Source organism: Mastigoproctus giganteus, chromosome 13 (assembly GCF_048544385.1).
Source record: "Mastigoproctus giganteus isolate SK-2022 chromosome 13, ASM4854438v1, whole genome shotgun sequence".
NCBI lineage: Eukaryota > Metazoa > Arthropoda > Arachnida > Uropygi > Thelyphonidae > Mastigoproctus > Mastigoproctus giganteus.
In genome coordinates, this window is record NC_143587.1 from 84,375,029 (window position 1) to 84,388,821 (window position 13,793).

Here is a 13,793-nt window from a genome sequence, read left to right on the forward strand (position 1 = left end):
TTTGTGTCAATGAGAAATTATGGGAGTGAAGTTGGAAAAAATTGTAATTAATGATGTTGAAATTTCACATTTATTTAATGAAAAACGTTCGAGCCTACAGGCCAGTAAGGTTCCTGGGGTTGATGGCATATACCCTATAATCTTAAGGGAGGTGGCAAAAGAGTATTGAGGCTAATTATGAGAGCATCACTGGACTTGGGATTCCGTTGGATTTGAAAAGTGCCAATATATCTCCAATACATAAAGGTGGCTCTAAGAATGAAGTGTGAAATTGCCGGCCGGTCAGTCTAACTTCAGTAGTAGGGGAAATCATGGAGGCAATGATCAAGGGTAGAATTCAGAATCATTTAGATAGAAATGGAATTCTGAAGGATACTCAGCATGGTTTTGTAAAGGGAAAATCTTGTGTAACTAATCTGGTTAGCTATTTTAACAGGGTCACTCAAGAGCTTGATTTAGGGAATAATTTTGACATTGTTATTTGGATTTCTGCAAAGCATTTGACTCAGTTCCACACGAGCAGTCACTTTATAAGCTGGAACAGGTTGGAATCGCAGGAAAAAAATCCTTGGATGGATAGCTGGCTTCAGGGCAGGTGGCAGAGGGTTGTGATAAATGGTTATTCCTCCGATTGGGTTGATGTAAGAAGTGGGGAATACCCAAGAATCAGTATTAGGACCACTGTAGTTTTTGATTTTCATAAATGACATTGATGAATGGATAGAGGGTGTGATGTCTAAATTTGCAATTGATGTAAAGATTGGTAGAGTAGTTAATGATCACTACCAAGCAAGAGCTCCTTCAGAGTGACCTAGATAAACTTCAGGAATGATCAGAAAAATGGCAGCTATGCTTTAATCCAACAAAGTGTAAGGTATTACACCTGGGGAAGAATAACTCCAAAATAATTTATACACTTGGTGGAGGAAAGGGACTTGGATGGTACAATATGATCAGACATGAAGTTTTCCGAGCATTGTAGTCAGGTCGCAAGGAAGGCCTATAGTGTCCTATTGATGATTTATCGAACAGTTGCTAGTAGAGATAAGGATGTCATAATCCCGTTATATAAGGCTATTGTTCGACCACACTTGGAATACTGTGTTCAAGTATAGAGACTGCACCTACATTGTTCTTCTTTAAAGGGTCCAAAGATGGGTAACTGGCCTGGTGAGATCAGCAAAAGGGCATCCATATGAGGAAAGACTTCGAATATGTAGGTTGCAGAGCTTGGAAACTAGGCACCTTAGAGGAGAACTAGGAGCTATAATTTCAAGTTATGGGAGGAGAGATGTTTAGACTGGATTGCAGGAAGTTTTATTTTAGCAATAGAGTTATGAATTACTGGAATAAGTTACCTGCATGGGTGGTAGAGGCTGACAGTTTGGTGAAATTCAGAGGTCAGCTGGATAATTATCTACAAGAGGAGGGAAATGCATAGGTTGTCTATTTTCTTTTCTCTTATTATTTATTTTTCTTATTATTATTTTATTTTTATTTATTATTTAAAAAAAAAATTTTTTTTTTTTTTGGCTAGTACAGCATAAGCCATAGGCTTCCTTACACCATGTGGCCATTACTAATACTAACTTCCACAACAACAGATGGAAGTTTGTTCCAGCAATCAACCACCTGCTGGCTAAAGGCAAATTTCCACACATCTATTCTACAAATGTCTTTCCTCAATTTGAATTTATGCTCCCTCAGGTTCTGCAAAATCAGCTTTATCAAGTATTACCACTGTATCTCCTTTATCTGCCCCCTGTATAATAATATTTTTATTTTCCTGAAGTTCATGTAAAGCTGAATTGTCATGTGTATTCAATTTATTCATGTGTATTCAATATAAAATCTGATTATATTAATAAGTTAGATTCAGTTGTTTCAGATACCTCCACTTATCTTGAAGTAGACCCGACACTATTTACCAATTTGGTCAATCAATACAATAAAACATTAACCATGTATCAAAAAAACGACTGCATTAATATGGCTCAGTTAAAGGAATTGAAGGCCAGAACATACAATATTCCTTCACTTTTTAGTCAGGTAAAATTACACAAGACTGGATTTCCTATTCAGCCTATTGTTTCCTACAGAAACTCGGCATTTTCATCCTTGGCCACACATGTATATAGCATTATAAAACCCTTTAGACAGGTGATATAATTTGGGATTAAGAACTAAGATACATTATTTAATAACCTTAAGGACTGTAAACTTGGCAACAATGACAATTTATTCTCACTAGATGTTATCTCATTATATGTGAATGTAAATGTTGAATACACAGTCGATATTATTTGGATGTGTTAAATAATAACTCAATACCGATTAATTATACGAAGCTTCCTATTAAGGAAATTTTTCACTTAATTAAACTGTTAGTTGAGGCCAACTATATCACCTTTCGAGACAAAGTGTTCAAGCAAATTTTTGGTTTGCCAATGGGATTGAGCCTGAGCAGCTTAATATCGGAGATCTATCTCTCAACGATTGAGCAAATACATTTGACACCTTTTCGACCCCATATCACATACTATGGGAGGTATTTAGATGATGTTCTAGTTATTACTGATAGTATGTACTATCCAAGACATTTTACATTCGTTTAATAATATTCATTCTAGACTGAAATTTACATTGGAAAGGAAGGATATGGATATAAAGTCATTAAATTTTCTAAATTTCACGCTTACTTGGCACTCAAATAAAATCTGATTTAACATCTATCAAAAACCTACAAACACCGGTATGCTTCTACATTATAACAGCTGTCGCCCGTTCATCTACAAAAGATCGATTATCTTTGATCAATTTCTAAATGCCTATAAATATTCAATGACGGAATCTGCTTTGGGCTCAGAAATACAAATATTAACCAGCAAATTCTTAAACAGGGATTATCACCCTTGGTACAATAAACCAAATTAGGGTACAAGCTAGAATAGGATACAAAATACTACACCAACCAACAATAGCAATATCAAAAAATACGTTATTTCTGTTCTGTCCCATATGTTGAACAGTATCACAAACAGCTTAACAGATTCTTTAAAGATACCTAATTTAAAATTGTGGGCAGGCCAATATGGAAATTACACACTATACCGAACAATCACTCAGTCCTTTCCTCGTTTGCAACACAAATTAATGACCTGGTATACATTTGGCCTCAGTTCGTGCTTCTCGTTCAGCAGTGTCATTCTCGCCATTAACAAAAAACATACTTTTTTATTTAATGAGGCCAAAATACTTAGTGTCCAACGTAATTATATGCGACTATTAATTGCAGAAACCATAGAAATTAAATTACACGAGAATTCTGTTAATGTTCGCCGGCCATATCTGATCTCCAATTCGTGGGCTTTTAACGAGCATGCATGAAGACAAATAATCCCTATTTAAGTTTCATGCTCACCCCTATTTGGTAATTTTCATTCTTGTGATCACAACATACAGTTGAAAAGCGTTGTCAGCTTCAGGAATTCATTATTATCATTTTGCAATTTTTTCATTAAATTCTTTTAATTAATTTCTTATTTTTAATTGCGTTAAATTGATTTTTAATTGCTTTAAATTGATTTTTAATTGTGTTAAATTGATTTTTAATTATTTGTTACTCTAATGTAAGATTTTAGATTTTTTTCATTTTAATTTCTGGAGAGTATCATACGGAAGTGTTCTATGTACTATATTGAGGTAAACTTCTCTTATTATTTTACAAATAGATTGATACTCTTTCTTCTAGTGTATACATGATTAAAGTAGTCTTTGTTGCTTTTCTTTGCATTCCTTGCTAGAGACTTCTTGCCATCTGCCTTAGCTTGCCTAACCTTCTCTATGGCATGATTGCAGACTAGTTTATATCTGCTGTAGACTTTTATGTTATCTAATAATTTACATGCATCCCATGCATTTTTCTTCTCTTTCACTAGTCTCATCAGTTAATCTGATATCCATTTAGGTGTAAGCCTTGATTAGTATCTTTTAAAATCACCCATATTCCATTTTTGTGTGGAGAGTGTCATTGTACTCTTCAGTCTTCTAGTCTGTACTGTACTTCCACTCTGCTTATACCTTTTCTTCTCCAATTAACTTGCACAACACAGGTTCTGTACTAGCATCTATAACTACTGAATCTGGGAAATACTGAATTGCCACATTATAAGCGCACTTTTTGTTCTTGGAAAACATTACCCAAAATTCAGCTGCATCTTATGATCCAAAGGTATACTGTGTGTGTGTGTGTGTGTGTGTGTGTGTGTGTGTGTGTGTGTGTGTGTAGTAATTTTAAGTACAGCAGTGGCTAGAGAAAGTATGGACAAAACATAAAGGTGGCCTTGTTAAAAATCTGCTTTTTTTCGGGTGTGACCATTTCAGATCATGTATGATGGAGGTAAGAAAAATGACAGTTGCTGTAATTACAAGCAGTTTTACCCTGTAGCACTGAATATCTCCATTAAGAAACCCTTTAAATCATTCAAATCACAATTTGACATCAACTTCAAGAAATATGATGCAAGCTTATGCAGCATCAGCCAAAAAAAAAAAAAAACCCACTCCCATTTCACCCCTCCATTCATTCAAAATACCTGTCCAGCTGAGCCTTAAATTTATTTAGGCTATCAACTTCGACAACATGGGATGGAAATCTGTTCCACCAACCAACTACCTGCTGGCTAAAGGCAAATTTCCGCACGTCTGTCTTACATCTGTCTTTCCTCAATTTGAATTTATGCCCTCTCAGGTGATTATTCTGAGCAAGAGCATGCTCAAACCATTCAAGGCTTTATACACCTCTATCAGATTACCTTGTCTGTGCCTAGTCTCCAGACACTGTAATTTGTAAAACTTAAGAGTTTCTTCGTAAGAGAAACCCTTTGTTCCATTCACTAATCTTGTTGCCTTTCTCTGTACTTGTTCCAGCAGCTCTACATCCTTCTTGAAATGAGGCCTCCAGACCTGTACACAGTACTCAAAGTGTGGCCTGACCATTACCTTGTACAAGGGAATAATCACCTTGTCCCTGCGAGAAAAATTCCTGTATATCATTGACAAGATGAGCTATTCTTGCAGCCCGTCTACACTGCTCACAAAACTTCATGTCTGTCTGCACAATTACCCCCCGGTCCTTTTCATTCTCTACCACTGTCAGTGTAGTACCACAGAGTTGATACATTGCTCTGGGGTTACTGATTCCCATATGTAGTACTTTACATTTGTCAATGTTAAACTTCATTTGCCACCTCTCAGCCCATCTGCTCAAACTGTCCAGATCCTGTTGCAGCAGCATACTGTCAGTAGTGTCCTTAACAACCCTGCCAACCTTTGTATTGTCTGCAAACTTGGACATTAAGCTTGATATACCATCATCAATATCATTTATAAATACATAAAACAACAATGGACCCAACACTGAACCCTGAGGGACTCCACTAATAATATTAGTCCACGATGAACAGTGTCCCACTCTCTGTCTTCTCCTCCTCAACCATCCCTTTATCCCTAGCAGCAATTTGCCTCCAATGCCACACTGCTCCAATTTGTGCAGCAGTCTTCTATGTGCAACAGTATCAAAAGCCTTTCTAAGATCCAAATATATAATATCAAAGTTATTCCCTGCATCCAGTTCTTTTGTGACTGCATCATAGTATCCAATCAAGTTGGTCAGGCAAGACTTGCCCTTAACAAAACCATGCTGTGTCCAAGCTATAACTGAAGTCTTGTCTATATGATCCTGCAGTGCTTCTTTAAACAGTGCCTCCATTAATTTTCCTGGTACAGAAGTTAAACTCACAGGTTTATAATTACTTGTGTCAGTGTTTGATCCTCAGTTATGAATTGGGGTCACATTTGCACATCTCCAGTCTATGGGTACCTCTCCCGAGTCCAGGAAAGCTCTCATAATTATGGCTACAAGTTTGCTTACTTCCTTTGCTGCCTCCTTTAATATAACTGGATAGATCCCATCTCCCCCAGGTGCCTTTTTTATGTTTATCTTCAACAATTTCTCCTCCACTTTCCTCTCAGTTATTACAAAATCATCTAGCTCACTGCTAGAGTTTACTTCACCTCTGGCATTCCCCTTCCTGAATAACTCCTCATGGGTGAATGTAGATGCAAAATACTCATTTAGTTTGTTAGCCACCTGAGCAGGATCATCAACATCCAATGGACCAATCTGATTCATCCCTTTCCTTCTAGAGTTTACATAGGTAAAGAATTCTTTGTTGTTTTTCTTTTGCATCCTTTGCCAAATATCTCATAATCTGCCTTTGCCTGCCTAATCTCCTCTGTGACTTGGTTACAGACCAGCTTATATCTATCATAGGCTTCCATGTCACTCATTAATTTATATGTATCCCATGCATTTTTCTTCTCTGTCATATGTCTCATTAGTTCATCTGACATCCATTTAGGCCTAAACCTTGAACAATATTTCTTAGTTGGTATGTAAAGCCTAGTAGCTCTCAAGATAAATTCTTTGAATACTTTGCATTTTGAATTTGTTGTTGGTAACATAATCAGTTGGTCCTACCGTATAGAATTTAAATATTGTCTCAGACCATCGTAGTCGCTTTTACGAAAGCAAAAACCCTTCTCTTTACCCCCGATGGTAGTTACCTCTTTGAGTAAATCCCACTTCAGCACACTGTGCTCACTGCCACCTTGTGGTTACTTTATCTGCAGATTCTTAATGCATGAAGAATCACTACTGATAATCAGATCAAGAGTATTACTCTCTCTAGTTGCCTCCCGAACATGCTGATGTAGAAAACAATCATCCAATAAATCCACAAAAGCCTTACTAGCGTGTGAGTGACCAACCCACAAATTGCAGTCAATATCTGGGAAATTAAATTCCCCCATTATAAGACTCTCTGATTTACTGGCCCACTCTTTTTCCATGTACAGTTTCTTATTATACTCATCAGAGTCATTAGGCTTATAACACACTCCTACTCTCAATTTTGATCTCCCAGTGCTTATGTCACACCAATACAAGACTCGACACTGCACTGTCCAGCGATGTCAACTGGCTTCACTTCCTTGGATTTTATGTGTTTCTTAACTAATAGCATAACCCCTTCTTCCCTTCCTATCCTGTCTATCCTTTCTACACAATGTACTCCCCAAATTCCAGTTCTACATTCCTTATATCTGTGTGACACCACATCTCTGATATCCCAACAATATCTGCCTTTGATGTTTTGAGCAATACCTCAAATTCATCAAATTTATTTACCAAACTCCTAGCATTGGTGTACATGCAAATATACATGCACCTGTTCTATTCTTAGCTACCCTAACAGAACCCATGTGTTTACTTGTACCGCAATGACTCCCAGCAGTCTCTGAAATACCCTGCATCTTGTTTTCCAGGCTGCTGCTCATTCCAATAGAAATAGTGCAAGAACCACTTTCACCTCTGCCAGCGGCTACTGTTAATCTATTAGTACTTGTATACCCCCCCCCCCCCCCCAAGCTAGCAGTTTTCTTACCCACTTAACACTGCCTCGATAGCATCAGCAAATATTCTTGCACCCTTTCTATTTAAGCGTATCCCATCCCTGTAGAAGCTATCTCTCCTGTTAACAAGTACAGACCAAGCTGAAAAAATTATACCTTGAGCCTTGCACAATCTTTCCAGGGCCGAATTGATTGACAAGGCTCTCATCACATACTCGCTCCCATCGTGTCTGGGCAGAATTGCAGACACTTTCAAATTCAACCCTAATTCACGGCTTTTTTTTTTCAACAGTGACCTGTACTTGTTAAGTAATTCCGCCGGTCTTCTACTCTTAATATCATTAGTGCCAACATGCACAAAATATCACCTTTTGTGCCCTTAAAAGATGATATCCCCTCTACAATGTAATCAACCTTTGGCCCTGGCAGACATACCCTGGTCCTGTTCCACCTATCCTTTTTTTACATAGCATGTTCCCCGTTTCCCTGACAATAGAGTCACCAACAACTACTGGTTCCTGTGGGACCAGTTCATTCTGCCTTGGGGGTTGCTGCTGTATTGCATGATGATCAAATTCAAGCTCTGGCGTTGATGTTGGCAGCTGAGAGCTTGATGGGCCACTCAATTTAGATCCTTCGAGGGCATCCACCCTGTCCTTCAAGCTCTCATATAGGCCCATAACAACGCTGAGTTGTCGCCTGATTTCCTTTCATTGCGCACGCACACAAAGACATCCCCCGTGGCAATATAATGTCCCATACCCGATTGCTCCACAAACATCAAGCAAGCAGTGCATTTTAAAAGGCTGTGGTTGAGAGGGCAACTGCCCCCTCAGTTCTCCCCTGAGCCACAGCACTCCCATTAGCTTGAGTCTTTTGCTTTTTTGCTCTGTTCTGAGTCATGATTTTGATTTAATTTCAATAAAATTTCAATTTCAGTACAAAATTATAATCTTAAATTTGTATCCCAACACAGTTATAACACTATATGTCTATATATATTTTTCAGTATTGAGTATTATCTACGAGTTCCGTTTATATAACTTCCGTATCAAGTTATGTATTAATTAATTATGTTATGTTTGTAAAATCTAAGTCGTTATATGTATTTAGTTAAAAGGACAATTTAATTGACAATGAAGTTTAACAAGATTAATAGATTTTATTGATTAATTGACAATATTATTATTATATAATATACTATACTAAGCTAACGCTATCTAGTTAGGGATATAATGTTGTATCGTATAACAATGGCGGCAAGTTATGAACGGTAAATCTGCGGACACTTAAGTATTAATTAACTTCCAAGTCTCGCTGTCTGAATTCAGAATAAACCAAGGATCTTGACTAGGTCTATAAGCTACTTATAGAATATAATTTAATATAACAATTGGTCAATAAAGCGGCTAAATATGGCTAAAAAACTTCTCGTTCAGCTGAGCTGCAACTTGTAACATGTGGATTGGATACCCTTACCGATACTAAGTAATATCCTACAAAATCTCTATCTAAGTTAAACTTTAAACTAAGTATCGTAACTATGAATATAAAGCTACTCTAGAAAATAAGTTAATATGCCAATTTAAGCTAATAAAACAGAGAAGCTTTATATTCATAAATATAAACGTCGCGGTAGGTGGGTAAAGTGCCTACCGTGACCTTTGGGTTCTAGGTAGGCACTTTACACACCCGGCTAGCCCAGTCAGCAATGCCTTTGATGGCACTGGAGATTTTACACTTTTGTGTAAGATGTTCAGTGCCACCAAGCAAACATTCAGACCATAATATTAGTAATAGAGGACTGATGGTAGCACAATGAGTTTTTAACGTTCTATGACAAATAAAAGTTTCATTCTACACTGCCGACTGGCTAGCTGGGTGGGTAAAGTGCCTACCTAGAACCCAAAGGTCGCGGGTTTGAATCCCGCCTCGGGCTTGGATCAAAGTACTGCAAAAACCTTGGGAGGTGCATTATGGCCACAGAAGCCGATGCGCCAACAACTACTACCAAAAAAAAAAAAAAAAAAAAACCATTCTACACTGATATTTTTTAAGAAGTACTTGTAAACCTGCATTTCAGTTATATGCAATAAAATATTTTTTCCCCAAAGTTTGCCTTTTAAAATATGGGTGTGTCTATAGTCTGTTGCATCTTATCTTATCTTATAGAAAATATGGTATTTATTTAGTTTGTCAGCAACCTGTCAAGAGCTCATCGATAGTGCCATTCATGTTAAATGGATCAATGCGATTCATCCCCTTCTAGTTTTATCAAATACAAAAGTTTCCCTTTGGCAATTTATCATCCTGTACATTTTTCTTCTCTGTCAGTATTTAGGTGCTGGTTAGGTGAACTATTTTGCCAGATTGTAGAATAGCCCACCTAACCAGCTGCTTAGCTTCTTACCCACTCCTTTCTGCCATTGAACGGATTTGGCACATAATGGCCATTAATTGTCATTGCTATCATAAAACTTCCAACAACAGCAACAACCTATTCCCCCCCCCCCTTTCCATTACCGAATCAGGTGACGAATCTGGTGCTATGCAGTTTTGCCATGCATTCATCTGATGCCCATTTTTTGTCTAAATCTGATAATATCTCTTGATTAGTTCATATAAAATGTTTAGTGGCCTCTATGGTTACCTGAAATGCTTCCCCATTTAGCAATTGCACTTTTTAACAGCATCAGTTGGTTCCACTGAAAACGGCTTACAAAATGTCTGTGCCAATTATAAGCACTTCTGCAAAAACCAAATTCTATTCTGCAAAAACAACAATCCTACATTTGACAGTAATTAATTATTTTAATAAATCCCACATCAGTATGCTGTGATCACTGCCAATGTAGTGATTCCTTTACTTTAATATTCTTAATACTTAATGAATCATTTGCTGGTATCATGTTTATTTTCATATGATAAATTGTGTTGTAGGTCAGAAATTCTTCAAATATCCTTTGTATAAACTTGCTGTTGATTAAAATAGAATACCCCTGGTTCATTCTAGACAGAAATACAAATGTTGAGAAGCCAGATGAGAGCTTTAGAAGAAGGAAAGGCATTAAGTAAGTTACTTTTTTAATGATAAATAAATTTTTCAGATTATTATTTTTTAATTATTATTTATTATTATTTTGTTTATATTTTTAATAGTGTCATCCGAAGTTGTGCTGCTGCGTCAACAACTTGCTGAAAATATGGAAATGAGCAACATCCTCAGGCAAGACAAGGACAAATTAGAGCAGAAGGCAGCATCTCTGGTAAAATAAAAAAAAAAAATAATAAAAAAAATGGATAAACTCTTAATTTTATTTCAGAATAAGAGCATTTGAAGAGTTTTGTTTTGAAATTTTCATTTTTGTTTTAGTTTCTTTGTTAATTTTAGTTTTAATTTCAACATTCATTTATGTATATAATTTTTTTTTCTCCCAATATTATATTTTGATGTAATTCTATTTTGCCACAGTATACACTTTATGTTAGAAACAGAGGACACTATATTGTTGTCTTGTGGGGCAGTGCTCGTGGTTGACACTTGAAAACGACACCAAAATTGTGCGATTATATAACAATATAATCATGTACACTGAATGATCACTGAATTATAACCACCCCCTATGAAAACTGAATGCAACCCATTGACCACGTGAGGTACGAGAGTATGGAGTTAATCGACCTACATAGCATAGATAAGGTGTCGATGGTTCAGTAGGCAGTAAAATTCCGAGCGTGATGGATAAAAGGAAGGATTTATTGGACTTTGATAAAGGACAGATTGTGGGTGCTCAACAAGCTAGTGCCTCAATTTCCCAAACAGCTGGACTGGTCGGGTGTTCGAGAGCCTCCATACTTAAAGTATACCAGGACTGGTGTCAAAATGGTCAAACAATGACCCGACGGCAAAACTGCCAAGGTCAACGAAGGGTTGATGTTAGGGGTGAGTGCTGGGTCCGACATCTCGTACAGGTGAACAGGCACAGCACTGTTCAAGAGTTGACTACCCAATAAAACATGGGCCAACCTGGAACAATATCTGGCATGACCATGTGTTGCACGTATAGGCTATACTAAGACCACCCCTACGGCATCCTCTTCTAACAAGGTTCATCGGCGTAAAAGACTCACCTGGTGCAAAGAGCATGCAAGTTGGACATTAGAAGACTGGAAGAAAGTGTGCTGATCTGATGAGTCACATTATTTACTCCACACCGTGGGTGGTCGCGTACGGATTTGGCGTGAACAACATGGGGCTCTTGATCCATCATGCATGCTATCAGAAGTTGAGACACTTTGTTCCCTTCAGCAACAGAGGCCAAGCTTTGGCCATTGCTTTTAGAGTAGGCTGTTAACACTACCCACAGGCTAATCTGAATTGCCAATTATTTTACACAAATAGTGACTAAAAGGAAAATTCATTGTTTGTCTAAAACTTAAGTCATTGCCATGATAGCTGTTTCAACACATGCTGGTTTCTTATAGAATGGTGGAATGGCTTATAGAAATTTCTTATAGAATGGTGGAATATGAATAATTTTTGAATAATGTGTCAAGTCTAAATTGAGTGCAAATGCAATATATGAGAAAAAATCCTCCTCATGAATGAAAAAAAAAAAAAAAAAAAAAAAATTGTTTGTGGAGGCCTTTATAGGAGCACCTTTATAAGCATTAGTAGGAGCACATTTTAGGTCTCTAAAATAAATCCCTAAGTGTAGGTGACATGATTATTTTATTAATTTTTCCAGCTGCTCTATCAGTAACGATTTTTTTAAAAATATGTGGGTATAAGATAGTGGAATTGGGAATTACAAATGTACATATTTTACCACTGCATCAGCACATTCATTTTGAAGGAATACTTTGAAAAATAACAAAGAAATACTCTTGCTAAACTTTTATGTCTCTTCTACAGCTGACTAATTCAAAAGGTGAAAAATTTGTAAATAAAATAATATACATCTTTCAACTGTAAGTGAACCTTTCAAGATTATATTGTGAATTTCAATTCGTTCTTTTTATAACAGTGATCATCTTGCATTTAGAGCTTATTGCAGTTGGGTTACTCATCCTTTATTATTTAGGTGAGACTAGTTGATTCTCAGAATTCTGAAAGTGACCCTTAAAAGGTTTACCTTTAGTCAAAAGAGTGAAATTGGAATATAGGAAATCTTGATTGATACGAAAGCTAAATTTAATAAAATCAGTAAAACTAAATGCCAGCAGCTAAATTTCCAAAAATATATATAAAGAAAGATCCTATCTGCTGTTGAACTGTCATTTCAGGAAGTAAAAGGCTTTGGTTAAATTTGAGAGAAACAAAGGACATAGCATTTCGACAGCCCCTGAACTCATTAGCATTAGTAGAGGCATATAACGCAAGAAAACATGCATTTATTATAAATGCTGAATTTGAATTTTGACCACTGATGACAGATTGAGGTAAAAATATGTGATCAGTGTGAATTATACCAGTCTGCACAGATTTCGATATTTCAGAAATTCTTGGTGTTTCTGGGTGTAATTTTAGTGCTAATTCTAAAATCCAAGCAATTTCACCTACTACTGTGACTTTTTTAGAAACAGTAACAATTGTTTTCTTAGATAGATACACATTCCATGTATAAAGGAAGTAGTATGTGATATGCATACTACTTTCTTTGACTGACAGATATACACATGGCCAGACATTAGCATTAGTAGAGGTATACGATGCAAGAAAGCAGCTTATACAGCATCAGCCACAAAAAAAAAAAAAAAACCCTTCACATTTGACACATCCACAACAACAGATGGAAATTTGTTCCAGCAGTCAACCACCCGCTGGCTAAAGGCAAATTTCCACACATCTATTCTACAACTGTCTTTCCTCAGTTTGAATTTATGGGCAAGAGGAAGAATCCCATCAGCATTGAGCTTGCTCGAACCATTCAAGGCTTTATACACCTCAATCAGATCACCTCACAGGTGCCTAGTCTACAGATACTGCAATTTGCAGAACTTAAACCTTTCTTCATAAAAGCAACCCTTTGTTCTGTTCACCAATATCGTTGCCCTTCTCTGTACTCTTTCCATCAGCTCTACATCCTTCCTAAAATGAGGCCTCCAGCCTGTATACAGTACTCAAGGTGTGGCCTGACCATTGCCTTATACAAGGAGATAATCACCTCCTTATCCCTGCCAGAAAAATTCCTGTATATCATTGACAAGACACCATGAGCTACTCTTGCAGACCATCTGCACTGCTCAGAAAACTTCATATCTGATGGCACAATCACCTCCAGGTCCTTTTCATTCTCTACCACCCTGAGTGTAGTACC

The 13,793-nt window shown here is 36.9% G+C and overlaps 1 protein-coding gene across 1 annotated transcript in view; it reads left to right on the forward strand.

The window, feature by feature from the left end:
• Positions 1-13,793, forward strand: part of LOC150076228 (uncharacterized) — a 744,224-nt gene that overhangs the window by 141,750 nt on the left and 588,681 nt on the right. The window contains exons 8-9 of the mRNA XM_090387291.1: positions 10,487-10,544; positions 10,633-10,739. Coding sequence (XP_090243417.1) covers positions 10,487-10,544; positions 10,633-10,739 — 165 coding nt within the window. The remainder of the gene's footprint in view (positions 1-10,486; positions 10,545-10,632; positions 10,740-13,793) is intronic.